At 45.7% G+C, this 27918-nt stretch overlaps 1 protein-coding gene across 2 annotated transcripts in view; it reads right to left on the bottom strand.

Moving 5' to 3' along the window:
• LOC123754032 (uncharacterized) overlaps nucleotides 1-27918 on the bottom strand; it is a 238328-nt gene that overhangs the window by 11425 nt on the left and 198985 nt on the right. For both annotated transcript variants that reach the window (XR_011223269.1, XM_045736154.2), the window contains exons 3-4: nucleotides 7180-7345; nucleotides 4152-4294 (exon numbers count right to left, since the gene is read on the bottom strand). Coding sequence is in view for 1 of the 2 variants with exons in the window: in XM_045736154.2 (XP_045592110.1) it covers nucleotides 4152-4294; nucleotides 7180-7345 (309 nt within the window). In the remaining variant the exon portion in view is untranslated. The remainder of the gene's footprint in view (nucleotides 1-4151; nucleotides 4295-7179; nucleotides 7346-27918) is intronic.

Genomic DNA, 27918 nt, shown 5'->3' with positions numbered 1-27918 from the left:
GGCACAGGGCACGGGGTTAATACTGACTAGGTACTCTGGAAGGCACAGGGCACGGGGTTAATACTGACTAGGTACTCTGGAAGGCACAGGGCACGGGGTTAATACTGACTAGGTACTCTGGAAGGCACAGGGCACGGGGTTAATACTGACTAGGTACTCTGGAAGGCACAGGGCACGGGGTTAATACTGACTAGGTACTCTGGAAGGCACAGGGCACGGGGTTAATGTTGACCAGGTACTCTAGAGGCTTGAGGTACTCTAGTAGCTCTAGCATCACTAACGGCACTATATACCATTCCTGTGTGGGATAGGTAGGGGGATACCAGTGAGACAGAAAGCAGAATACCTGTGGAAGAGGAAGGATACCAATGATACTTTATTACGGTCTTTAAGACAACTGGTGTCCCGTGGGATGGGTGAGAGTCTAGTGGGACGGCAGTGGAAGGAATGGGGGCCGGACACATCAGGGAAGTTAACGATTCAGTATTTTATCCCACCAGATCCCGAGGGGATTGGCTTTGGGATCATGATGCCGTCTCGACCCACCTTTTATTAGGGGTTTTCAGTGTCTCCTGGTATATTTATACTGGTATAGTGGTATATTTGTAACCCTCGTCGGGGTAGATCTTGGTGCGGACAACGTGGGATCCGATCTAACATGTTGTCTAGAAACTCTCTATAGAGCATTTCAGGAGATGGATGATCGGCAAGACCATCTGACTTAACTTGTGGATCTCTTGATTGAGTGCAGACTGCCTATTACATGCCTCTGTATGACTAACCATCCTGTGTGATGGGGATTTTTTTTAGCATCACCTAGTTAGCTTTTTTGATACACTGTACTCCACTTCATATAGTCTAGGGCAGCTGCACTAATGCAGATGTACCTCATGTATTAATAAAAAAATAATTGATTGATTGATGAAGATTAAGCCACCACAAGAGGTGACACGGGCATGAGTATAGCCCGTAGTTGACAGTTGTTGAACTTTTGTTGTGTTGCTCAATCTATCCTTCAACCCGTCCTCGACTCAAGTCCATTCCATCCAACGGTCGACCCCACAGACGCATTCATAAATTTGTACATGCTGTTCATTCAAAACGGGAATTTTCTCCAATATAAATTAATATTATAATATATATTGGTATAGTGTGCATATATAAGCATAAGGTAGGTTAGGTTAGGTGTTTAGGTTCTATTGGCGATTATTTGTATTTGTAGTACGAGGGTGAAGCATTTACAGCGTTGTGGTTCGAACAAAATTCGTCAGTGAAGCACTTGTTCCGGAACTGTTCGAACGAATTCAGTTGTGAGTCGTGTGTAAACCGTTTTTCATTCATAAACCAGCCCGTCCTCCAAACAAAGATCCAAAAGTGATTCCATGCACCCGCCAAACCCCAGCTGTTTATGAGTGAAAAGCGGTTTACACACGACTCACAACTGCTGACGTTCGAACATATCCGGAACAAGTGTTTCACTGACGAATTTTGTTCGAATCACAACGCTATAAATGCTTCACCCACGTACTACAAATACAAATAATCGCCAACAGAACCTAAACACCTAACCTAACCTAACCTATGCCTATATATGCACAATATGCTAATATATTATAATATTAATTTATACTTGAGAAAATTCCCGTTTTGAATGAACAGCATATTAAAATTTATGAATGCGTCTGTGGGGTCGACCGCAGGATGTAATGGACTTGAGTCGAGGATGGGTTGCATAAACAGGGGGTTTGGCGGGTGCATGGATTCACTTTTGGGTCTTTGTCTGGAGGAGCGGCTGTCTCAAGTCGAATCTGTTCGAATTGCACCTCCGTGAATCAGCCCGTCCTCTAAACAAAGACCCCAAAGTCTATTCCATGCACCCGCCAAACCCCAGCTGTTTATGAGTGAAAAGCGGTTTACATACGACTCTCAACTGATGACGTTCGAACACTTCCGGAACAAGTGATTCACTGACGAATTTAGTTCGAATCACAACGTCGTAAATGCTTCACCCACGTACTACAAATACAAATAATCGCCAACAGAACCTAAACCCACTAACCTAACCAGTGCCTAAATATGTACAGTATGTTAATATAAAATAATATTAATTTATATTTGAGATAATTCCTGTTTTGAATGAACAAAAGTTAAAAGTTATGAATGCGTCTTTGGGGCCGACCGCTGGATGGAATGGAATTGGTCTGAGGACGGGTTGCCATGAATGCCTCCCGTTCGTACTGCAAATACAAATAATTCCCAACGGAACCTAAACACCCCTAACCTAATTGAGACCGACCCATATACGCAATTCTAATATATATATTAACATTAATTTATATGCCAAAAAAATCGGATTTTTAATACACAGAAAGACACATTGGTGATGATATCTTAGGGGGTCGGCGGGCGCTTGGACGAGCATAGCGTGTGGGCCGGATGTATAACAACCCGTCTTCTTAAAAATAACGTCACTTTTCGCTGGTATGCGCGCTATGGCCAAATTTGGACGTAATTTGAAATGAAATCGACTCACAAAAGTGACGTACTGTTCCGTTTTCTGTTTGAGTCGTCCGGCTTACTCGGCAAGCTTAGAAGAGGATTCTTTCCATTAACGTTTTGAAACTTTATGAGAATTACCTGCCCACCTAACCTATCAGAGGACCCTTAACTTACTGTTCTTGAAAAAAAAATCCCATATATATATATTCATTTTTTTAATTTTCAAATTACGTCCACATTCGCCATACGGGCAAACGGCCAAAAGCGACGTTCTTTTTAAGAGGACAGGTCGTGTATATATCTGTCCAGCCACGTAAACAAATGCTCAAATGTCTGCCAAGAGCGCGCAGTCCTGACCCCACGTGCTGTAAATGCAATGAAAACATTGGTGTGAAATTGCAACGTGACACTTTCTGTTTATAATGGGTTAGATATCAAACACAAATGGTTCGCTGGTTGCCTATCGCTTCATGCAGGTCTGCGTTCAATCCCCGACCGTCCAAGTGGTTGGGCACCATTTCTTCCCTACGTCCCATCCCAAATCCTTATCCTCATCCCTTCCAAGTGCTATATGATGACCAGACCACACAGTAGAAGGTGAAGGGACGACGACGTTTCGGTCCGTCCTGGACCATTCTCAAGTCGATTGAGAATGGTTCAATCGACTTGAGAATGGTCCAGGACGGACCGAAACGTCGTCGTCCCTTCAGTTTCTAGTGTGTGGTCTGGTCATCATACTGCAGCCACGTTATTGTGACTCATCGCCTGCAAGTGCTATATAGTCGTAATGGCTTGGCGCTTTCCCCCCTGATAATTCCCTCCTCCCTCCCACTATCAGCCCCTCATCTTCTACCAATCTTAAGTCTCCTCTTATGAAAATTATACATTTTTATTCGAACTTGGCAGCTTGGTTTGTATTTATTAATCAGTTTGTAACCTTGAAAATGCTGCGAGATAGTTTTCGACCCAAGGTAATTATTATAGACAACCTCAGTAGAGCTTCAGATCTCATAAACTATTTACAACTAAGTTGCTATAATTGAGGAAAGATGCAGGGGTTTCGTACGTGGAGACCTAAGAACTTGATGAATCTTGAGCCAGGTTCTGATGGGAAATAATTTACAATGGGACCATTTCAAATGACATTTGGCAACAATTTAGAGAATTACTTCCCTCCATAAATAAATTTTTTATCGAACAAATGTCACTTATTTTCAAGTAAGAGATTTTAAACTATTTTACGAAACTTTACCCAAAAGAATGATAACCATCCATGTTAAAACGTGAAGTTTTACCCAAAAAGATTGATAACCAACCATGTTAAAGCGTGAAGTTTTACCCAAAAAGATTGATAACCAACCATGTTAAAGCGTGAAGTTTTACCCAAAAGATTGATAACCAACCATGTTAAAACGTGAAGTTTTACCCAAAAAGATTGATAACCAACCATGTTAAAGCGTGAAGTTTTACCCAAAAAGATTGATAACCAACCATGTTAAAGCGTGAAGTTTTACCCAAAAGATTGATAACCAACCATGTTAAAACGTGAAGTTTTACCCAAAAAGATTGATAACCAACCATGTTAAAGCGTGAGGTTATACACCAGATCAAAGTTCGGCAGTCTAGAGATTTACATAAACATTTATACTCACGGTCCCTGAAGCTCCCGGCCATACAGAGGCTCTTGATGACGTCCTCAGTACCCGTCAGGAGCTGGTAGATGACGCGCTGACGCGACTCGTCGAAGCACCTTGTTACGTGGCTGTGAACGCAGTCCAACCCCGACTCCATGGTGCTGCGGGTGGTGGTAGTGGTGGTGTTAGTGGTGATGCAGGTGGGAGATGATGGTGTGCTGTGATGCGGGATGATAAGGATGGTGATGCTATATTAACAGCTGGAGTGGAGATGATGAAGTTGCTGGTGGTACAAGAGATGATATGATGAGTTACAATAAGCATGAACCAATAAGCAAGTCACAAGCCTGATGCCCCCCCCCTCCCCAACCCTTTCTCCCCTACATATGCTTCCCCTCTCTCCCCACTCCTTCACCCCCCTACCCTCTGTCGCCCCCACACCTCACCACTCTCTCTCTCCCCACCCCTCCCCTCTTCCTCCCTACAACCTCGCTCTTTTACCCTTTTTTCCCCCCCTCCCGTATGTCCCCCTCTCCCCCACGCTTCCTCCCCCTCCCCTGCGTTCTCTCTCCCTCCTCCACCTCTCCCCCTCCCCCCCACGCTCTCTTCACTTCCGTCCGCTCTCTCTTTATGTACCAAATTCCCGCGTGGGAGAGGAATTTAAGTCTCTAACCGTGCAAACAACAGTTTATTAATATGGTTTATGAGATTCTCCTTCTGGGGGAAAAAGGGATATGAGACAGACTAAGATTCTTCCCTCCATTAGGAAACAGTCCTGTGGTCCTGTTTAGCCACGGAGCACTTGATCTTACTGTTTCCTGTTGTAGGGTGAAGATAAGATGGTTAAGCTTACTCGAAGTTGGGTCGTTCAAGAGACTCGTGCCCTGTCGTGGTTACGGTGATGATGCCTAACTTGTCTATTCTCATCAGTATCTTGTATGTTGTGATCATATCCCCCATGTCTCTCATGTGTCTCTAGCCATGCCCCGCCTGACAGCTGAGTGGACAGCGCTTCGGATTCGTAGTTCTGAGGTCCCGGTGGAGGCGGAAACAAATGGGCAGAGTTTCTTTCACCTTGATGGCCCCTGTTCACCTAGCAGTAAATAGGTACCTGGGAGTTAGACAGCTGCTACAGGCTGCTTCCTGGGGGGGTGGGGGGGGGTGTAACAAAAAGGAGGCCTGGTCGAGGACCGGGCCGCGAGGACGCTAAGCCCCAAAATCATCTCAAGATAACCCATTTTCTTCTCTCATTTTTTGATGAATTGTTAGATTCAGTTTCCTTATTCTATCCTTATTATTGAGTGTGAGTGTATTTACTATTTTTATTTACTATTTGTGTCTGCAGAATCTTGGACCCCGCCTTTTTAACCAATCTGTTTTTCCTTTATTATGACTACTACATATATTTTCTCTCAGACACACACACACATAAACACATCCCCAGGAAGCAGCCTGTAACAGCTGTCTAACTCCCAGGCACCTATTTACTGCTAGGTGAACATGTGAATCAGGTGAAACCAACTCTGCCCATTTTTTCTGCCTCGGCCGGGAATCGAATCCGGACCCTTAGAACTACGACTCCCATGTGATGTCCACTCAGCCGCGAGGCCACTGTATTCACCTAGTTGTGCTTGCGGAGGTTGAGCTCTGGCTCTTTGGTCCCGTCTTACAACCGTCAATCAACTGGTGTACGGGTTCCTGAGCCTATTGGGCTCTATTATATCTACACTTGAAACTGTGTATGGAGTCAGCCTCCACCATATTATTTCCTAATGCATTCCATTTGTCTACTACTCTGACTCTGACAAAATTCTTTCTAATATCTCTATGGCTCATTTGGGCACTCAATTTCCACCTGTGTCTCTTAGTGCGTGTGACCCTGGTGTTAAATAGCCTGTCTTTATCCACCTTATCAATTCCTCTGAGAATCTTTTATGTGGTGATCATGTCCCCTCTAACTCTTCTGTCTCCCAGTGACGTGAGGTTTAATTCCCGTAGTCTCTCCTCGTAGCTCATAGCCCTCAGTTCGGGTACTAGTCTGGTGACAAACCTTTGAACCTTTTCCACACAACCTGTGTGTGCGTGCGCGCGCCCGTACATGCGCCCCGTCGAGTAATCTGATGGCCATCTCGCTCACAAAAGTGTAGATGAGGCCATTCTGATTCTTTTCCAGCAGGTGTCATGAAGGTCAGGAGGTAAACGGCTGGAACTGCTCCCAGCGATCCTTCTCTCAATTGGTTGGCCTATTTGTCTCTGCATGTCTGTGTCTGTCTGTCTGTCTGTCTGTCTGTCTGTCTGTCTGTCTGTCTGTCTGTCTGTCTGTCTGTCTGTCTGTCTGTCTGTCTGTCTGTCTGTCTGTCTGTTTCTGCAAATTCGTGTCTGTCTGTATGTCTGTATGTTCGGGCCTGTTTGTCTGTCTGTAAATTCATGGGTATCTGTTAATGTTCTCTGTTTTTCTCGTAGGAATGTGAATTTAATTTAATATGTATGCTTCCCACTCCTCCTACACACCGTGGGGGGCCTGGCCCACCTCCCACACACCGTGGGGGGCCTGGCCCACCTCCCACACACCGTGGGGGGCCTGGCCCACCTCCCACACACCGTGGGAGGCTTGGCCCCCCCTCCTACACACCGTGGGGGGCCTGGCCCCCCCCTCCAACACACACCGTGGGGGGTCTGGCCCCCCCTCCCACACACCGTGGGAGGCCTCGCCCCCCTCCCACACACTGTGGATGGACTGGCCCCCCCTCCCACACACCGTAGGGGGCCTGGTCCCCCTCCCACACACCGTGGGAGGCCTGGCCCCCCCTCCCACACACCGTGGGAGGCCTCGCCCCCCCCTCCCACACACCGTGGGAGTGAACCTGTGCGGCTCGGTTCATTGTGTTTGCCCTATTAACGTATATCATCAATGTGGGACACCAACGTCCGCCACTATTTAATCTTTCTCCCCCCCCCTCCCTTAGCTCCTGTCCTCTTTCTTCCCTTCTCTTCTCTCCCTTCCCCTCCTCCCTTCCCCTCCTTCACTATCTCCTTCCCCTCTCACCTGCACATCTTGTTGAGCTCTCCCTCGGTGGAGGCGAAGGCCAGGTTGTGGTCCTTGTTGATAGCCTGCAGCTGGTCCATACACTGTTGTAGGAAGCTGGGCTCACAGTTCTCCTGCTTCTTTCGCGGCTCCCCTGTCTTTCTCCTGTTCGCCTCCGTCCTCGTCCCTGGGGAGGATAGGAGCAGGTCAGTAGGTGGATGGGGGATGAGAGTGGATGGGTAGGTGGATGGGTAGGGGGATGGGTAGGGGGATGGGTAGGGGGATGGGGTGAGTGAATAAATGGATTTGAGAGTAAGGAGGCGAGGGAATGAGAGTGGGATGTGGGGAATTGATGAGAGATAAAGTGGGGGATAGGGGGCGATGGAAGAAAGATGGGGGGTAATGGGAGTGGGATGACAGAGATAGAGATGAGAGAGACTGACAGACAGACAGACAGGCAGACAGACAGACAGACAGACAGACAGACAGACAGACAGACAGACAGACAGACAGACAGACAGACAGACAGACAGACAAAGACAGACGACTAAAAATAGTGCCAATCGAAAAAAATGGATAATGCGAGTACTTATAAACTACTGAAAGAGTACCAAAAATGTGTACAACCAGGTTGTTGCTATCCCTGTACCTGTGCCTACCTGTATCACATTAACCAAATTATAGCACTCAAACCTCGACCTCTCCGGCCTACACCATCCTATAGGCCTACTGACCATTCGACCTAAACCAGCAGAATTGTGTTTACCACATTTTCTTCGCATTTGCAAACATAAAAAAACACAAAAAACAAAAAAGTTTCCAACTCTCAACCACCATTAAATGTCCAAACGACACGAAACACGAGAAGGTAATTTGATCCCCAATTGGTAAACAATGTTATTCCAACGTAATATACCATATCGCTATTAACACAAAGGCAGCGGCCAGCGCGGAATGTGATTATTTAACTAGTGTGAAAAAATAATGTCAGGTTACGACTCTTTGTCAAACACCAGCGAATACCTCGCTTTATTGAGTGTTTCCAATGATTGACCAGCCAGCCACCAGCAACGGGCGTGTCAAACAACGGAGGTGGCGGGACGGGCGTGTCGGACAACGGAGGTGACGGGAACGGGCATGTAAAACAACGGAGGCAGCGTCAGAAGAGTATCAAACAACGGCGGCAGCATCAGGAGAGTGTCAAACAACAGGGGCAGCGTCAGAAGAGTGTCAAACAACGGCGGCAGCGTCAGGAGAGTGTCAAACAACGGAGGCAGCGTCAGGAGGGTGTCAAACAACGGCGGCAGCGTCAGAAAGAGTGTCAAACAACGGAGGCAGCGTCAGGAGAGTGTCAAACAACGGAGGCAGCGTCAGGAGAGTGTCAAACAACGGAGGCAGCGTCAGGAGAGTGTCAAACAACGGAGGCAGCGTCAGGAGAGTGTCAAACAACGGAGGCAGCGTCAGAAGAGTGTCAAACAACGGAGGCAGCGTCAGAAGAGTGTCAAACAACGGAGGCAGCGTCAGGACGGTGTCAAACAACGGAGGCAGCGTCAGAAGAGTGTCAAACAACGGCGGCAGCGTCAGAAGAGTGTCAAACAACGGAGGCAGCGTCAGAAGAGTGTCAAACAACGGAGGCAGCGTCAGGACGGTGTCAAACAACGGAGGCAGCGTCAGAAGAGTGTCAAACAACGGCGGCAGCGTCAGAAGAGTGTCAAACAACGGAGGCAGCGTCAGGAGAGTGTCAAACAACGGCGGCAGCATCAGGACGGTGTCAAACAACGGAGGCAGCGTCAGAAGAGTGTCAAACAACGGCCGAGTCCAACAACGGAAGTGGTGCCACAGAGCGCCCATATATAGAGAATATGAAGAGCGGCTCTGTGATAGGTGTTGAATTCCCACACGCTCCGTGTCGTCATTACTTGTTCCAAGTTTCGTAATTTTGTTTAAGTTCATATAAGTTAGCTTTGGTTCAAGTTCCAAAGTTTGTTTACTATATTAAATTTAATACATGTTATCATTTTCGAGAAGCAGACATTTTAAAAGTTGATTTTGTTTGACAAATGTGTATTACAAATGATACTCACGCGGACCCAGGACGATGAAGTGATTTAATGAAATATTTGTGCCCAAAATGGCAAACGAGTGCTGTCGGGTATTGGGTTAAGGGTCAGACGACTTTCCATTACATTTGTACAGTCAGTGTGGCCGAGTGGTTATAGTACTGGTCACGCCAAGGGGCATATGAAGGCCCCCCTGGCTGACCGGGTTCGAATCTCTCAGGGGTCAAGAGTTTTCTGATGCATGTTAGCTTGGGGAATATTCAGGCTTGACGCCTATATAAATGCAATTTCCAAATTTATGTGCTATGGGATTCGAACTGAGGTCCAAGATATAGACTCTCTCGGTTCGTACGCCACAACCACGACTTGATATTGACACTGGTTAGTTAAACCTAAGTTTACAATATTGCAGTGGAAGCAGCGCGGGTGCAGAGTGTATCGAGACCCCGGTTCGAATCCCGCATATATGGCGTACCAGTATATGGGTCAAGGCAGGCCTACCCTCACTGAATTTTGCCTCTCATATATCTGGCCCTCTTGATCCTTATCCATCGTGGCTCGACTACCTCACAATTAACTCCCTCTCCGTCCCACCATCCTACCTATCCTTCCCTCCCTGCCACTCCCATCCACCTCCATCCTTGCCAGCCATCTTCTCCTAAATGACCATCGGAAAATCAAGACGGCCGGTTCCGAGCGACTCCATCACGGGCTTCTTCCGGCGGTCCTCACGACCAAAATTGGCGCCAGTTAGTGGCCGGTTGTGCGAGGACGGCGTGGAGGGTGAGAGGGAGGACGGGCCTGATAACCATGTAAGGGGAGACTAATGTGTTCATAGTCCCGCTAACTTTACCCTCCAAATTAGGTTTTGGCGGTAACTCGATCTTTTCATTAGTGGATCTGAGAGGGATGGCTGCTTAGTGTTGCAAGCCTGACTCGACCTGACCTGGCTTGACCTGGCTTGACCTGGCCGTCAGAGGGCCGGATGCATCCCGGAAGAGGGGGGGGGGGATTTGAGAGGGGTTTGTGTGTGGAGAAACAGTTTGATAAGTCGTACAGAATACTGTCTCAGCCTTTTACCCTTTTGTAGCCTATTCATAGACACTTCCCCCCCCCCTCCTTCTATTCTGCATTTCATCCACTACATCTCCCTATCCCCTCCCCCACCCTCCCCTTCCACCCCACCTCCTAGCTAGTTCCCACTACCCCCGCCTTTCCTTCCCTCCCATAATTTAGCTCATCCATCTCTATCTCAGTTACCCCTTCCGTTTTCTATTCAAGTACTAAAACACCTTTTCCATTTTTTATCGATCCAATAACCATTCACTCCCCAACCCGTTCTCGCAAATTTAATAAGTCAATATTGACTTATTAAATATGTGCATAGGTGACATACTTAACATAATAGATACCCTTAAAAAGATTCATAGAAAACACCGACCTTACCTAACCTACTTACTATGTTAAGATAAGCATCTTATTGCTTCGTAATTACAATTATTACCTAACCTATAATAGGTATAGGTTAAGTAATAATTGTAATTACGAAGCAATAAGATGCTTATCTTAAGATACTAACAAGGTTAGGTAAGGTCAGTGTTTTCTATGAATCTTTTTAAGGGTATCTATTATGTTTAGTATATCACCTATGCACGTAGTTAATAAGTCAATATTGACTATACGAAAGTGTGAGAACGGGTTGCACTCCCACCCCACCTATCCTCGCCTGCCCCATCCACCCATCCACCTATCCAGGCACTCGCCCCGCCGCCTCGTAGCCCCCAGATCAGAGGCCTCTCACTCTGGCCTACTGCCGCACTAGCCAAGTCATACCGTGAAGCAAGAGTCCTCAAATCAAGTGATTGCAGCCCCACTCCACGAGCTGTTGCAGCTCGCGTACACCCCCCCCCTCCCTCACACTCCCCCATAACCACCACCCCCCACACTCTCCCCTTAAACCCCCACCCCACACTCCCCTTAACCCCCTCCCCCCTTTCCCTTCCCCCTACGCATCTATATCTCGATGCCTCTCCTAATTAGAGGGGGAAAGGAGAGAGAGAGAGGGAGAGAGAGAGAGAGAGAGAGAGAGAGAGAGAGAGAGAGAGAGAGAGAGAGAGAGAGAGAGAGAGAGAGAGAGAGAGAGAGAGAGAGAGAGAGAGAGAGAGAGGGGGGTTAGGAGGGGGGGAAATGCCTGATATAACCCTCCCCCACTACATCCCACTCCTCCCCCACTCTGCCCCTCTCAACGCCATATACACTTTTTCCTGTCTGCTTCTCCCGTTGCAAGATTGAGGACTCGAGTTGCATTTGCAACAGAGAAGCTTAATTTTAGTCCATGCTCTTTCTAAAGTGGATTAAGCGGAAGAGATCTGGAGGGATGGTGTGGGGGTGTAGGCGGGGGAAAGGGGGGGTGGGTGTTACGTGGTGGTGGTGGGGGGGGTTGGAGGATCTTCCAGATATCATAGGTTGCAATTGGGATATCGTGGGTTGCAATTGGGATATCGTAGGTTGCAATTGGGATATTGTGGGTTGCAATTGGGCTATCGTAGGTTGCAATTGGGATATCGTAGGTTGCAATTGGGATATCGTGGGTTTCAATTGGGATATCGTTGGTTGCAATTGGGATTTCGTAGGTTGCAATTGGGATATCGTTGGTTGCAATTGGGATTTTGTAGGTTGCAATTGGGATATCGTGGGTTGCAATTGGGATATCGTAGGTTGCAATTGGGATATCGTAAGTTGCAATTGGGATATCGTAGGCTGCTATCCATATGCAATTGGGACAAGACTGGAAATAAGGTAAATGCTATCATCGTCTATTGAAGTTAAAGTCGCTATTTTGAGTCTTACATTCACTCTCTGTCCCACACTGAACCATCCCGTCAGTGTGGCTGTCCTCTCCCCGTCACACCCAGGGGAGGATTGACAGTGTTTTTACCCCTGGAGGAGCAGGTGACACCCATGGAGGAGCAGGTGACACCCCTGAAGGACCAGGTGACACCCCTGGAGGAGCAGGTGACACCCCTGGAGGAGCAGGTGACACCCCCTGAAGGAGCAGGTGACACCCCCCTGAAAGACCAGGTGACACCCCTGGAGGAGCAGGTGACACCACTGAAGGAGCAGGTGACACCCATGGAGGAGCAGGTGACGCCCCTGGAGGAGCAGGTGACACCCATGGAGGAGCAGGTGACACCCCTGAAGGAGCAGGTGACACCCCTGGAGGAACAGGTGACACCCCCTGAAGGAGCAGGTGACACCCCTGAAGGAGCACGTGACACCCCTGGAGGACCAGGTGACACCCCTGGAGGAGCAGGTGACACCCCTGGAGGAGCAGGTGACACCCCTGGAGGAGGAAAACAACATGGGAGCCCAATAAATAATCCCCCCCCCCCCATTCCCCACCCCCCCAACCCCACCCCCTCACCCCCCACGTTCCGGGCTTATTGCAATTTCAAATAAAAATGTACAATTAAAAGTTTCCTCGGCTGTCACAATATTCCGACACCACTCCTTTTTTGGGGGAGTGTCTTTTTTACACCTCAAAACGAGGCTTTTGTGGCCGCTGTTTATTAGATAACGGTCGTTAGATAACGGATTAGATAACTTTGGTGCCATCTATAGCAGTCTGGAGGACAGACAGATACATTCATAACATCAACAACATCAAGCAGCACACAAGCACAACCAGGTGAATAATACAACCAGGTGAATAATACAACCAGGTGAATAATACAACTAGGTGAATAATACAACCAGGTGAATAATACAGCTAGGTGAATAATACAACCAGGTGAATAATACAACTAGGTGAATAATACAACCAGGTGAATAATACAACCAGGTGAATAATACAACTAGGTGAATAATACAGCTAGGTGAATAATACAACCAGGTGAATAATACAACCAGGTGAATAATACAACCAGGTGAATAATACAACCAGGTGAATAATACAACCAGGTGAATAATACAACCAGGTGAATAATACAACCAGGTGAATAATACAACTAGGTGAATAATACAACCAGGTGAATAATACAACCAGGTGAATAATACAACTAGGTGAATAATACAGCTAGGTGAATAATACAACCAGGTGAATAATACAACTAGGTGAATAATACAACCAGGTGAATAATACAGCTAGGTGAATAATACAACCAGGTGAATAATACAGCTAGGTGAATAATACAACCAGGTGAATAATACAACTAGGTGAATAATACAACCAGGTGAATAATACAACCAGGTGAATAATACAGCTAGGTGAATAATACAACCAGGTGAATAATACAACTAGGTGAATAATACAACCAGGTGAATAATACAACCAGGTGAATAATACAGCTAGGTGAATAATACAACCAGGTGAATAATACAACCAGGTGAATAATACAACTAGGTGAATAATACAACCAGGTGAATAATACAACTAGGTGAATAATACAACCAGGTGAATAATACAACTAGGTGAATAATACAACCAGGTGAATAATACAACCAGGTGAATAATACAACCAGGTGAATAATACAACCAGGTGAATAATACAACTAGGTGAATAATACAACCAGGTGAATAATACAGCTAGGTGAATAATACAACCAGGTGAATAATACAACTAGGTGAATAATACAACCAGGTGAATAATACAACCAGGTGAATAATACAACCAGGTGAATAATACAACCAGGTGAATAATACAACTAGGTGAATACATACTCATCAGTACGCCGTAGTCTTCTCACGACACACACACACACACACACACACACACACACACACACACACACACACACACACACACACACACACACACACACACACACACACACACACACTCCCCACAACACCTCTCAACTTGACATATATCCGTCAGCGGGAAACGATAGACATACACACGCCTATCCATCCCCCGCCCACCCTCACACACACACACACACACACACACACACACACACACACACACACACACCCCTGCATGCCCCTGCCGACAGGGTTTTATAATTAGTAAGAGAGCGTCCCATTGCAACATCCCTTCTTTCCGTCTTCCCTCGTACTAAATACATTCAAGAAACCAAACGAAGAACTTTGACGAAACGTGAAATTTCCGACTTTGATGGGTGATCTTTTTTTTTGGCGGGTCGGCATCTTGTAGCTGCTTCATCTCAAGGAGGAGGAAGAGGGTAAGGACTCGAGGAGGAGACGAGGACTTGGGGAAGAGCTTGTAAGAGCAGTGGATGGAGACTTTTCCTAAGAGCTGAGGACCGTTTTATGAATATTAATGCAATTTTGGATACTATTCAGCGGCACTAATTAGTGCGATAAAGTGATAGTCTCTCGCGAATATTAAGTCTTCGTCGCTTGTGGTGTGTGTGTGTGTGTGTGTGTGTGTGTATCTGTGGGCTTTCTTTGTTTACTGTTTGTGCCTGTAGGATCGAGCTGCCAGCTCTTGGATCCCGCCTTTCTACCTGTCGGCTGTCTAACGTTCAAATTCCCGATCTAATTTTCTCTTATGTCTTCTACTATATATTTCACACACACACACATCCCGAGGAAGCAGCCGGTGGCAGCTGTCTATGTCCCAGGTACCTATTTACTGCTAGGTGAACAGGAGCATCATATGAACTGCCCACTTTGTTTCTTCCAAGGCCGGGAAATCGAACCCGGGCTTATTGGGACTACGACCCCCGAGCGCTGTCTGCTTAGCTGCGAGGCCCCTTTATGTATGTGTTTATGAGAGAGAGAGAGAGCGAGAGAGAGAGAGAGAGAGAGAGAGAGAGAGAGAGAGAGAGAGAGAGAGAGAGAGAGAGAGAGAGAGAGAGAGAGAGAGAGAGAGAGAGAGAGATATGTAGTAGATGTAATGTGAAAAATAAAATTTGGAGTCGGTACATTAGAAAACCGACGGCTGCAAAGGCGGAGTCCAAGAGCTAAGAGGTCAAGCCTGCAGGTACAAATAGTAAGCATACACACACACACACGGGGAGCCAAAGAGCCAGAGCTCAACCCCCCGCAAGCACAATTAGGTAAGCACACACACACGGGGAGTCAGTAATTATATAATAATTGTAAGCAACAACAATCATTTGTTATTGAAGTGGCAGGAAAAATCGTCCAAATATCTCACCCCCTCCCCCTCCCCCCCTTCCCCACGGGAGCAATTCTCTGCCACACTCCTCCCCCTTTCCCCCCCCCCCCTTGCTACTCTCCCTCCCGTGTTCGAATCCCACCTTTGTAAATGCTTCACCCACATACTGAAAGCTCCAATGATTGTCAGTAGAATGAAAGCGCCTAATCTAACCCATTAACAGTTTTTAACTTTAGGACAAAAATATACAATAATATTAATTTATATTATCCATATCGTCTTAAGGTTGGACAATACGTTATCATGGACGAATGCGTCTGTTGTGGCCAAGGCTTGGACACAATTGATCATCAGCACAAGCTGATGATCAATTGCTTGAGTCAACGAGTAGTTGACCGCTGTTTTGTGATCTGCAGGGGGTCGTATTTCTACCTGTCCTCAGGCTCGGCTCGTCCAGGATCCATAAAAACGCATTCATTCATTTTAACGTACTGCGTATTAATTTTTTTTATTGTAATTCCTCAAATATTAATTAATATTATTTCCTAACATAATGCGCTGAATGGTTAAGGCTAACTTTAGGTAGGTGGTTAGCTTCTGTTGGCCTTTATTGACGGTTGTATTAAATGGATTGTGCTACAGCGCGTGATAGAGGTGCGGTTCGAACAGAGGTCGCGAACGAAGCACTGCTCGAGGACAAATGCGTGTGTCTTCACTTACGAGTCCTGTGTAGAGTGTTTTCTATTAAACAAACAGAGGGTTTGGCGGGTGAATTAACGAGCATATTGGGGGGGGGTTGTTGATGAGGACGGGTAGCATTGTTTACGAGGACAGGCTGGATGAAGACACCAGCCGGATTCATGGGTTCATAAACGGAGCTTCACTCGCAGCTCGAAGTCAGGAATATCTAAGCTGTTTACACCCGCGAGTTTGAGGGTCATTAAGACGTTGGCAACAGTTAGTGACCGCAGTGTTGTGTTGTTTGTGTGACGGGATCATTATAGTGCATACTATAATGAGTTTTATATATATATATATATATATATATATATATATATATATATATATATATATATATATATATATATATATATATATATATATATATATATATATATATGTCGTACCTAGTAGCCAGAACGCACTTGTCAGCCTACTATGCAAGGCCAAATTTGCCTAATAAGCCAAGTTTTCCTGAATTAATATATTTTCTCTAATTTTTTTCTTAAAAATATAAACTCAATTTAACTCAATATAAACAGGTTATATTGAGTTACATAGTGACTGAATGATGAATACTTATTCAGGCACGGATACTTTAATTATCCGTTCCTTATTTAGAAAAGTTCCTGTAAGTGCTCTGTGGGTTATCAGCGCCCAATAAGCAATAAAGCAAGGCAGGAAATGCTGCCGCTGCTACACTCTTAAGTGGCTAAATATTGACTCGATTTTTTTCTTTATGCTGTGCAGGAAATACCAGTTGAAGACGAGCTTCCACTCATTTATAATTACATATTTGACTTCAGTTCTTCGTTAAGTGTTCCTTTTACTGCGTGAAATGTTTAAGGTGTCTGACAAGACTCGGGAATGTGTAACTCGTCTTACAAGATTCGTGAATTTGAACACGTTTTGATAGATTCGTGAATGTTTAATAACTCCGCTAATCAGCATAATGTTTTCCACTTGAAATTTTTTTAAGTTTGTGGATGAGAAGATGTCACAGTGTTGGTGACTTCCTCGAGTCTGACGTCACTGGATAATGTTCACAAGAGTCCTCGATCTTCCTTCGTAACAAGGTAAGCAAAACCTCGATCTTCAAGTGTCACTTTAACTTACTTTGTTTTTAATCACATGTAATCAAAGAAAAAGGGAGTGCCATCTCTGGCTGGAACAAGGGGACATATATATATATATATATATATATATATATATATATATATATATATATATATATATATATATATATATATATATATATATATATATATACATATATATATATATATATATATATATATATATATATATATATATATATATATATAATTAGTGCATATGTGTAAGTATGCACTAGAGGTAATTTAACGACATTCCTGAACGTTTTCGTGTTTCACCAAATTATCAAGGAATACAGACAGTGACGGATTGATTTGATTGATAAAGATTAAGCCACCCGAAAAGTGGCACGGGCATGAATAGCCCGTGAACAGAGAAGGCATTTTGGGACTATCTACGCCCGACTACACCTGAGTAGCTCCTTAAACCAAAAATATCGATTAATGGAGTGACATGAATAACTGAACTGGGTATTAACTGTGTATTCCCTCACTGTTGGAATGTACAATACATTCATTTATTCTGCATAATTGTATACCCTATCACAAACCTTACCAATTATATAGCTAATTTATATGATACCAAGACTTGCATTAATACTTATATATTTAATCATTTATGTAGTATTTATATTTTTCGGAATTTGAGGATTTCAGTGTATAGTCATTTCACTATAACATTTTAATAACAATGTCACGTGTCCTTACAGGTATGTAAATGTTAACAGCTCATCTGTGGCCAGGAACCGACCAATTTCCTAAGATACGTGCAAATTTTCTTAAGTTTCCATAAGATTTTCGACTTTGTCAAATTTGGGAAATATTAAAGCAGTCGCGTTTTCAGTAATGAATTTACATTCCGGAAAGGCCCGGGGTAAATACAGGTTTGAGAACAGGGTTGTAGAGTTATGAAACAAATTACTGGGTTGGCATAATAGGCGTGGGGATCTCTGGATTGTTTCAAGCGTAGGTTAGACATAAGGATGAGTTTGGGTGGATATTAATTGTTGCTGCCACGTATGGGTCAATCTTACGGGCTATTCATACCCGTGCCACCTCTTGGGTGGCTTAATCTTTATCAATCTATGGGTCAATCACGGGAGACATCTCCCGTCACGCAGGGTGCAGTCGCACCTCCACAGATCCCCAGTATCATCTATTGATACTGATAATGGCTCAAAAGGGCCACCACTTACGGGCTATTCATGCCCGTACCACCTTTTGGGTGGCTTAATCTTCATCAATCAATCAATCTATGGATCAATATAATTCTTCTGTGGTTTCCGTAATTCATAAAACTCATTTTATTTACTCATTTGAAAGCGTGATAGATAGCTCACTGCAGATTTTGAGTGAGTAAAGAGAGTGTGAGGTGAGGGTAGCCGCGGGGGACTCAAGCTGAGCTGTGTTATCGGCAAAGAACGCAGAATTATCAATAATAAGCTGGGAGTAATCACCATAAGCGCAGTGTGCGCCTCACGAGACCAGGGATGGAGAAGGTGTACATTACCCTAAGCTTCTTAGACGGCGCAGACAGTCTTTACATGTTACATCCTCCTCCTCCTTCTTCCTAACCCTTCACCTCCTTCTTTCACGTCTCCAAAGATTTTCGCTCCAAAAAGTCTACCACTTACACGGGCTATTCATGCCCGTGCCACCTCTTGGGTGGCTTAATCTTTCTCAATCAGTCGATCTCCTTCTACTCCTCCTCCTCCCACTCCTCATTCTGCTTCTTCTCTCTCTCTCTTTCTCTCTCTCTCTCTCTCTCTCTCTCTCTCTCTCTCTCTCTCTCTCTCTCTCTCTCTCTCTCTCTCTCTCTCTCTCTCTCTCTCTCTCTCTCTCCCCTGATGACTGCTCACGTAAGCTCACAACTCATCGCTGCAGTCTTCAACAAATCTCTAGAGTCTTCCCTGATACATGCTTAAGCTGGCAAAGTTAATTATTTCAGTTGAAAATGCTCATCAGAGAGATGAGTATATGGCTCATGGAAGGGTTAGGAGGGTATTACGTGAGCTGGGAGGTCGACGCCGAGCATACTACGAAACTACGACGTTTCTACAACATTCGAACAACTTTTTTTAACACCTAACACATCGTAACAACGAAATATCACGTTGTGACAACGTTTTAATTCGTCCTAAAAACGTTATACCGAGATGTAACCACTTTATTGCAATTTGTAACAAGCGGAAAATAGGCACAGTTACGGTGTGTGTGTGTTTGCAGGGGATCAGGACCGAGTAAAGCAGCGATGCCTTGAAAGTATTGACCATTGGGGATCGAACGTCGACCCTGCACACACACAGCGAGGTCGTCGCTCTTCCGATCAGTCCAAGTCAATGGACACAAAACAAGTTCCGAGTAATAGCAGTTACTCAACTTTTGCTCCATTTGACGCCGCGTTAAAAATTCAACAGTTTGCCTAACCAAAAACGTCAAAAAACAACTGTTTTATTTAACTGGATCTGTGTGAACCCAAGTAATCCCTCTAATTATTTAACTGGATCTGTGTGAACCCAAGTAATCCCTCTAATTATTTAACTGGATCTGTGTGAACCCAAGTAATCCCTCTAATTTAACGTGGCCGATGAACAGAAAACGTGAATATTATGGTTCTTGTTCATTTTTAGTAATAGGTCGATGTTTAACGAATTCGTTAAGGCTATTAATTGCGAGGACAGGTTGTACACGAAGCAGCGTAGAGCCACTGAGACTGACATCAGACCTAAACAATACTGATATGACACTGACATCAGACCTTAACAACACTGATATGACACTGACATCAGACCTTAACAACACTGATATGACACTGACATCAGACCTTAACAATACTGATATGACACTGACATCAGACCTTAACAACACTGATATGACACTGACATCAGACCTTAACAACACTGATATGACACTGACATCAGACCTTAACAACACTGATATGACAGAGAGAGAGAGAGAGAGTGAGAGTGAGAGTGAGAGTGAGACAGACAGACAGACAGACAGACAGAGACAAAGTCACTCCGTCATTCCGGTAATGGACACAATCCATATTGACCGGCCGGAGTCCGAATAATCGCAGGTAAACATCTGAATCCGGTTAAAATCGCACCGGATTCCTTCAGACGTCTCCGATTATTACACGCAGCCAAGGTGGGAGGGGGGCTGGTGGGTGGGGGGGCTGGTGGGAGGGGGGCTGGTGGGAGAGGGGAAGGTGGGAAGGGACAGTGGGAAGGGACGGTGGCGTGGTTAAGATTGGAGGAGGTAAATAGGGAATCGGCAATATAGATAGAACTAAAGTTTCGATCCTACACACGTTTCCCCTTCCATCTTATGGGTAGAGTGGGGGATGGGGGAAAGGGTTGGGGGGGAGTCATTCCCCTCGATAAGAATAGGGGGAGAGAGAGAGGGGGTTGTCACGTTCTTGGAGGAGGAGGAGGAGGAAAGGGGTGGGGTTATGTCGCAATATGAAGATGCGAGAGAGGTTGACACACACTAATTAGGAAAGGGGTGGAAAAGAGGTTATGTTCCTAAAAAAAAGAGTAATTAAGGTAAGAGGTTGACACAAAGGGGGAGAGGGGATAGGGAAGCCCCACGAGGAAGCCTCCAGCTTCCCCATCGTCTTAATCAGAGCGAGAATTTGTTGCTGAGGTCATTGCTGAGTTGAGGATGAGTCTCTCTCTCTCTCTCTCTCTCTCTCTCTCTCTCTCTCTCTCTCTCTCTCTCTCTCTCTCTCTCTCTCTCTCTCTCTCTCTCTCTCTCTCTCTCTCTCTTCTTTCTCTCTCTCTCTCTCTCTCTCTCTCTCTCTCTCTCTCTCTCTCTCTCTCTCTCTCTCTCTCTCTCTCTCTCTCTCTCTCTCTCTCTCTCTCTCTCTTATAATTGTTAAGGTGGTTTGTGATACTCGGGGTGGGAGGGGGGGCTATATACTCCCATGCTCGGGGTGGGAGGGGGGCTATATACTCCCATGCTCGGGGTGGGAGGGGGGCTATATACTCCCATGCTTAGGGTGGGAGGAGGGGCTATATACTCCCATGCTCGGGGTGGGAGGGGGCTATATACTCCCATGCTCGGGGTGGGAGGGGGGCTATATACTCTCATGCTCGGGGTGGGAGGGGGGCTATATACTCCCATGCTCGGGGTTGGAGGGGGACTATATACTCCCATGCTCGGGGTTGGAGGGGGACTATATACTCCCATGCTCGGGGTTGGAGGGGGACTATATAATCCCATGCTCGGGGTGGGAGGGGGACTATATACTTCCATGCTCGGGGTGGGAAGGGGCTATATACTCCCATGCTCGGGGTGTTAGGGGGCTATATACTCCCATGCTCGGGGTGGGAGGGGGCTATATACTCCCATGCTCGGGGTGGGAAGGGGCTATATACTCCCATGCTTAGGGTGGGAGGAGGGGCTATATACTCCCATGCTCGGGGTGTTAGGGGGCTATATACTCCCATGCTCGGGGTGGGAGGGGGCTATATACTCCCATGCTCGGGGTGGGAGGAGGGACTATATACTCCCATGCTCGGGGTGGGAGGGGGACTATATACTCCCATGCTCGGGGTGGGAGGAGGGACTATATACTCCCATGCTCGGGGTGGGGGGGGGCTATATACTCCCATACTCAGGGTGGGAGAGAGGGGGGGGCGACCGGGAATGACTTGGCAAGTGTGGAAAGGTATCGAACAATTTACATAATGTGGGAGTGTTCGGATCTACCTCTCCCATGCCAGATAGCGCCGCTGGGATCCGGGTGGAAGACCCCCCCCCCTTGTGGATATGTGGAGGATATATGGATATATGTGATATCACATGTTGTGATATATGGGCGAAGGACTCTCTCTCTCTTTACGGAGATTGAGGAGATGTAGAAATATCTATAGATATCTATAAAGATAAGAGGAATATCTTAACGTAAGTTATACTAACGATCAGCTATATAACGAAATCTGAAGGTCGGGTTAAAATTATGTTCAAAGTCTGATTGGTTTAATGAATAAGCCTCACTGCTCTTGTTAATATCTGGAAGGTTATTAAAGCCTATATCGACCTCTGGAGGGTTATTAAACCCACCACAATAGCTTACTGTACCAACATAGTATACTCCAGAGTATATTCCATGTACGGGACAGTCCTCTTGATATATGTAGTATATAACCTGTCAATGTGTGTGTGTGTGTGTGTGTGTGTTCGCTTAAAACTTTCGCTGCGTTCCGCGCAAATGAGCGCGAAAAAGCAGTTAGGTTCTTCGCGTTTTTGGGTCTTGTGAACTCAATTAATAATATACAGAGGATTTCAATGAAGTTTGTAAATACACACAACTCAAGTAACACGTACGAAGTGAAGGGGGCCGACGTTTCGGTCCGTGATGGTCCCTTATCAAGTCGATGGACCGAAACGCCGTCTCTTGCAATGGCCAGGACGGACCGAAATGCCGTCTTGCAATGTCCAGGACGGACCGAAACGCCGTCTTGCAATGTCCAGGACGGACCGAAACGCCGTCTTGCAATGTCCAGAACGGACCGAAACGTCGCCGTCTTGCAATGTCCAGGACGGACCGAAACGCCGTCTTGCAATGTCTAGGACGGACCGAAACGCCGTCTTGCAATGTCCAGGACGGACCGAAACGCCGTCTTGCAATGGCCAGGACGGACCGAAACGCCGTCTTGCAATGGCCAGGACGGACCGAAACGCCGTCTTGCAATGTCCAGAACGGACCGAAACGTCGCCGTCTTGCAATGTCCAGGACGGACCGAAACGCCGTCTTGCAATGTCCAGAACGGACCGAAACGTCGCCGCTGTTCACATTTCACACATGCGAGTTTGGGTCATCTGTTTCAGCCTCGCGATTGCGACTCTCTGCATAATAAATTCTTGAATCTCGCTGCACCAAATGCTCTCTTCAAGCATCTTTACAAGCCATTATTTGTCTAACCATCTTCACAAATCATTCTCTGGCCAGCCTCGTGCCTGGTCTTCTGGTACGAGGGCCAACCACGCAGGAGGGCCAACCACGCAGGAGGGCCAACCACGCAGGAGGGCCAACCACGCAGGAGGGCCAACCACGCAGGAGGGCCAACCACGCAGGAGGGCCAACCACGCAGGAGGGCCAACCACGCAGGAGGGCCAACCACGCAGGAGGGCCAACCACGCAGGAGGGCCAACCACGCACGCTAGTCCTAACCCAACCAAAAAGCCCCGCAAGACGAAGCCTTAGTTATGTTTTTGCTCTTCCTTGCTTGGTTATTTAATGAAATATTTGTTTGGGGTGGGGGGGGGGGAGGCTGCCGCGAGGTGACGCGAGATGCTCATAAACGCTGAGATGAATTACTGTATCTTGTCCTTCTTTATAATTATTTTCCTTCCCTCTCGCTAAATACTGCTCCCACCGGGGCCACGACCACACTACCACCACAACGCCGCTATCAGAAATTGCAACACTGATACACCACTACCACACTACCACACCAATACTACCACCCCATTACACCCTACCACTCCCCATCATACTACCACCACTACCACTACTATCACCACCAACACAACGTCGCACCACCACTACTCCTCCATCACACAACCACACCACCACCACCACACCAACAACAACACCACGCCACCACAACACCACCACCACAGTAAAAAAAAACATTAAAAGAACATTCAAGACCAATTAAAAGAACAAAAAAAAAACAGAAATAACAATCCCCTCAAGAACACAGCATCACAATAAGATCTAAAACACACATTACACTTCGCGCCAAATACTTTAAGGTTGGAAATCTTTTCATACTGAGATTCGTGCGTTATGTTCCTGGTTACACAGTAACTGTTGGACTGTGTATCTAGGTGCGAATGAGTTAGTTTTAGTGGTCATTAAGATGGACTTGAAAACGGAGTAGGACTTATGACTGATAACAAGTCATTTGTTTGCCTCTCTCTCTCTCTCTCTCTCTCTCTCTCTCTCTCTCTCTCTCTCTCTCTCTCTCTCTCTCTCTCTCTCTCTCTCTCTCTCTCTCTCTCTCTCTCTGCAGTAGCACTGTTAGAAGGATTGTGATGTTTCAAGATATTATTATTGAGGAGTCGAACTGTTTCTCAGACATCACAGAAAACTTAGAAAAAAAGAAAACAGTGGAAAATGGTGATATTCCCATTGAGCTATAATAAAAATAATAGAATAATAGAAAACAATAGACGCAGAAGTTTAAATGACGTAATTAGAGCCACCATTGGCTCTATCCTCCAAGAAGCAGCAGGAACTGGCATCGAATGCGATAGAAGGAAGGGGAAAGGGAAAAGTGCTAAGCCATTACGACTATATAACACTTGGAAGGGATCAGGATATGGGATGGGACGGAAGGAAAGGAATAAATATTTGGAACTTTCCAAAGACAATGTCAAGGGGAAAATATAAACGCTTTCGAGTATCTGCAGCTTCTTCTGGCAATCTCAGACCTGATAAGAAACGCAAAATTCAACTAAAAAAACACACACAAAAGGGCTCATTGATATGAAACAACACAAAATAACAGCCTGGTTGATCAGTCCAGCAACCAGGAGGCCTGGTCGACGACCGGGCCGCGGGGACGCTAAGCCCCGGAAGCACCTCAAGGTAAACTCAAGGTAACTGTAACCCAGTAACAAGGTTCAGTAATTGTAAATAAACTAGAAACGGAAAATAAACGGGAACTGTACCCCCCATCACGCTGGAGGGACATATGCCAACCAGTACAAAGATAAAAAGAATTTAACAAAGTGAAGCAATTGGGACTATGGGCAAACGTGACGGGTCAGAAAGACGAATTATTTAAGCAGACTCGGGCCACAGTTTCGCATGACAATGTCTCGCGAAACATTAAGGGGTTGATCAGGTCATATTAAGATGCACAGACGCTGAAAAAGAGAAATCGACATCAGTGTCGATTACGGGGTTAAGGGAGTATAAACATTTTTGGATCAATAGACAACTCCAAGAATAAAATAACTAAACAAAAGAGAACCGGAACCGATACAATGCATAATGATATGAAGAACATCGTAATAAAGTTATGAAAATAACATTGCATCCAAAGCAAAGTAGCAACGGACGTTACTACACCTTACCTTGAGGTTACCTTGAGGTGCTTCTGGGGCTTAGCGTCCCCGCGGCCCGGTCGTCGACCAGATCTCCTGGTTGCCGGACTGATCAACCAGGCTGTTGGACGCGGCTGCTCGCAGCCTGACGTATGAGTCACAGCCTGGTTGATCAGGTACACAGCCACACGTGAAATATATAATGCCAGTACAGGACTGACTAGCCTGCACAAGCAGGGGGAAGCAGCATGCAAGAATTTGCAAGACAATTTGTCAGAAGCTAAATGCCATCTCCCATTAAGTATTCATACAGGAGTCGGAACAGCTGCTAATGCTAGTAGGGAAGGTAACTTAAGACGAGAGACTTGACAGCTATTGAGACAACAGCAAAGGGAGTAGTGAGAAGCAGCTCCCATCTCTAGATGAAAGGAAAGCTACCGGCCCGGGCTATGTATGACAGTGTATGATGAAAGAAGCAGTACAGGACCTCAGTATACCTCTAGTTCTGGTCTAAGAGACAGGGAGGAGGCACTTGGATACATAACTGTGTCACTGGCATGTATCCCCCTCCCCCCCATGCAAAGTATACAAAGGAATTATACGAATAAGATTAGTTCAAAAACTTAGAGCGACTTAACGAACACTTGCACGGCTTTAAATATTGTAAATGATGCCTAACGAGCTTATTAAGAGTTCTATGTCACATTAACGAAAATAAGACAAGATAGAAATGGGCAATAAATCAAGCATCAAGCACATTGTGTATTGGAAGAGCTCTAAAATGGGCGAGAGAATACTTAACATGCAGGAATCAGAGTGACAGAGAGAAGTCGAATCTGGTGTCCATTTAACAAGAGGAGTACTGCAAGGATCGCCATTGGGATCCATACTATTTCTCATCCATGCTAATAATCGGGAAAGAATCCTACATATCGTTACTTGAAGACGATGCCACGTTAAAAAAAAAAAGAGTCGAGACAGATGAAGATTGTAAAAATGACCAAGACGACTATGATAAGCTGCAGAGTTGGCAAGTAAAATGGTCAATAGAGTCCAACACCAGGAAGTGTAAGGTGAGGAAAAGGGGATTAGGCAATAGGAGACCAGCATGTCAGAACACAATGTGGGGGGAAACTACCTTTTGTAATGACTATAGAAAACTGCCTGTAGGTCTAACGTTAGGTCTAACTCAAGAAGCACGTATAAATTGTACAGTTTCAGCAGCATATTTCAAATCGGGAAGAATTTAGATTACTGAACACCACCTACGTGAGACCAGTTGTAGAGTACGCAACCCTATCGTGCAAGCCCCCAAAGCACACAAGGAAACCTCAAAAGAGACATAGGTTTGCAAAGAGGATCGTCTCCGTATTACGTGGGATGAGGTATGAACGAGAGAGAGAGAGAGAGAGAGAGAGAGAGAGAGAGAGAGAGAGAGAGAGAGAGAGAGAGAGAGAGAGAGAGAGAGAGAGAGTGTGTGTGGGGGGGGGGGACAGACAGCCATTATTTATAGACATATTAAATACCTAGGAGGATTGACAGTGTATTTTACCAATAGAACTGAAGGATATAGATAGAAGCTTGAGAAACACTTGTGTCACAGAGTTGTTAGAAAGGATTTTTATTAGTATTGGAATAAAAGGAAAATTGAATGAATCCAACGAGTAGGTTGTAGAACACACACACACACACACATACACACACACACACTCACACACACACTCACACTCACACACACACTCACACTCACACACACACTCACACTCACACTCACACACTCACACCTAACCATCCCCCACCGACCTCCGTCTCAGGCATAGTATCGTCAACACAATAACTCCACTTCGAGTATTTGTTCAACAAGACACATGTGTTTGTTCTCTAATGGGTGTTTGTTACCTACCGCTCTTACTCTTTTCTTTATTCCCGTGCCAGTCGAGGGAGGAAATAATAGTGGCCCTTGTTCGGTATGACCGGCCCTTAACACTCGGGTTAGACGATCAACTTTCTCTCTTTTTTAGATTTCTCTTTTTTGATATTTCTTTGGGTTATACCTATATCTATATCAGTAAAAGTGAGAATGTCTCTCGGTTATACTCCGGGTTCCCTTTCTAGTATATTATATATGCAGGCGATGAGTCACAATAACGTGGCTAAAGTATGTTGACCAGACCTCACACTAGAAGGTGAAGGGACGACGAAGTTTCGGTCCGTCCTGGACCATTCTCAAGTCGATTATATATGTTATTGAATATGGAAGAAAGGGTTAGATTCTGACACGAAACTTCTCAATATTTTATATATTCTTCACTTGACAAGTTTGACAAATTAGCTCTAGAAAAGTTCACTTTTACATTGACATATTGCCTGATGCTACGAGAGAACAAGCCTGAGCATGCATAGTGTCAAGCATGTCAAGTGTGTCAAGACCCCACATACCTGGCAACCCCCCCCCCACCCCCACCCCCACCCCTCCCTTGACCCATCATCAGCCAGATGTCTACACCCACGTACAGACTGGCTAAGCGACTTAACACTGCTGATTGAGCAGTGATGGTACCTATTTACCGTTTGGTGAACAGGGGCATCAAGGTGAAAATAACTCTGCCCATTTGTTTCCACCTTCGCCGAGGATCGAGCCCGGAACCTTAGGACTACGAATCCCGAGCGCTATTCACTCAGCCGTCACTCAAATCACGTGACAATGTGATT

The sequence above is a fragment of the Procambarus clarkii genome, chromosome 6, assembly GCF_040958095.1.
Source record: "Procambarus clarkii isolate CNS0578487 chromosome 6, FALCON_Pclarkii_2.0, whole genome shotgun sequence".
In the NCBI taxonomy this organism is placed as follows: domain Eukaryota; kingdom Metazoa; phylum Arthropoda; class Malacostraca; order Decapoda; family Cambaridae; genus Procambarus; species Procambarus clarkii.
The sequence above is the reverse complement of the archived record's forward strand: the minus strand, read 5'-3'. Positions and strand labels throughout refer to the sequence as shown.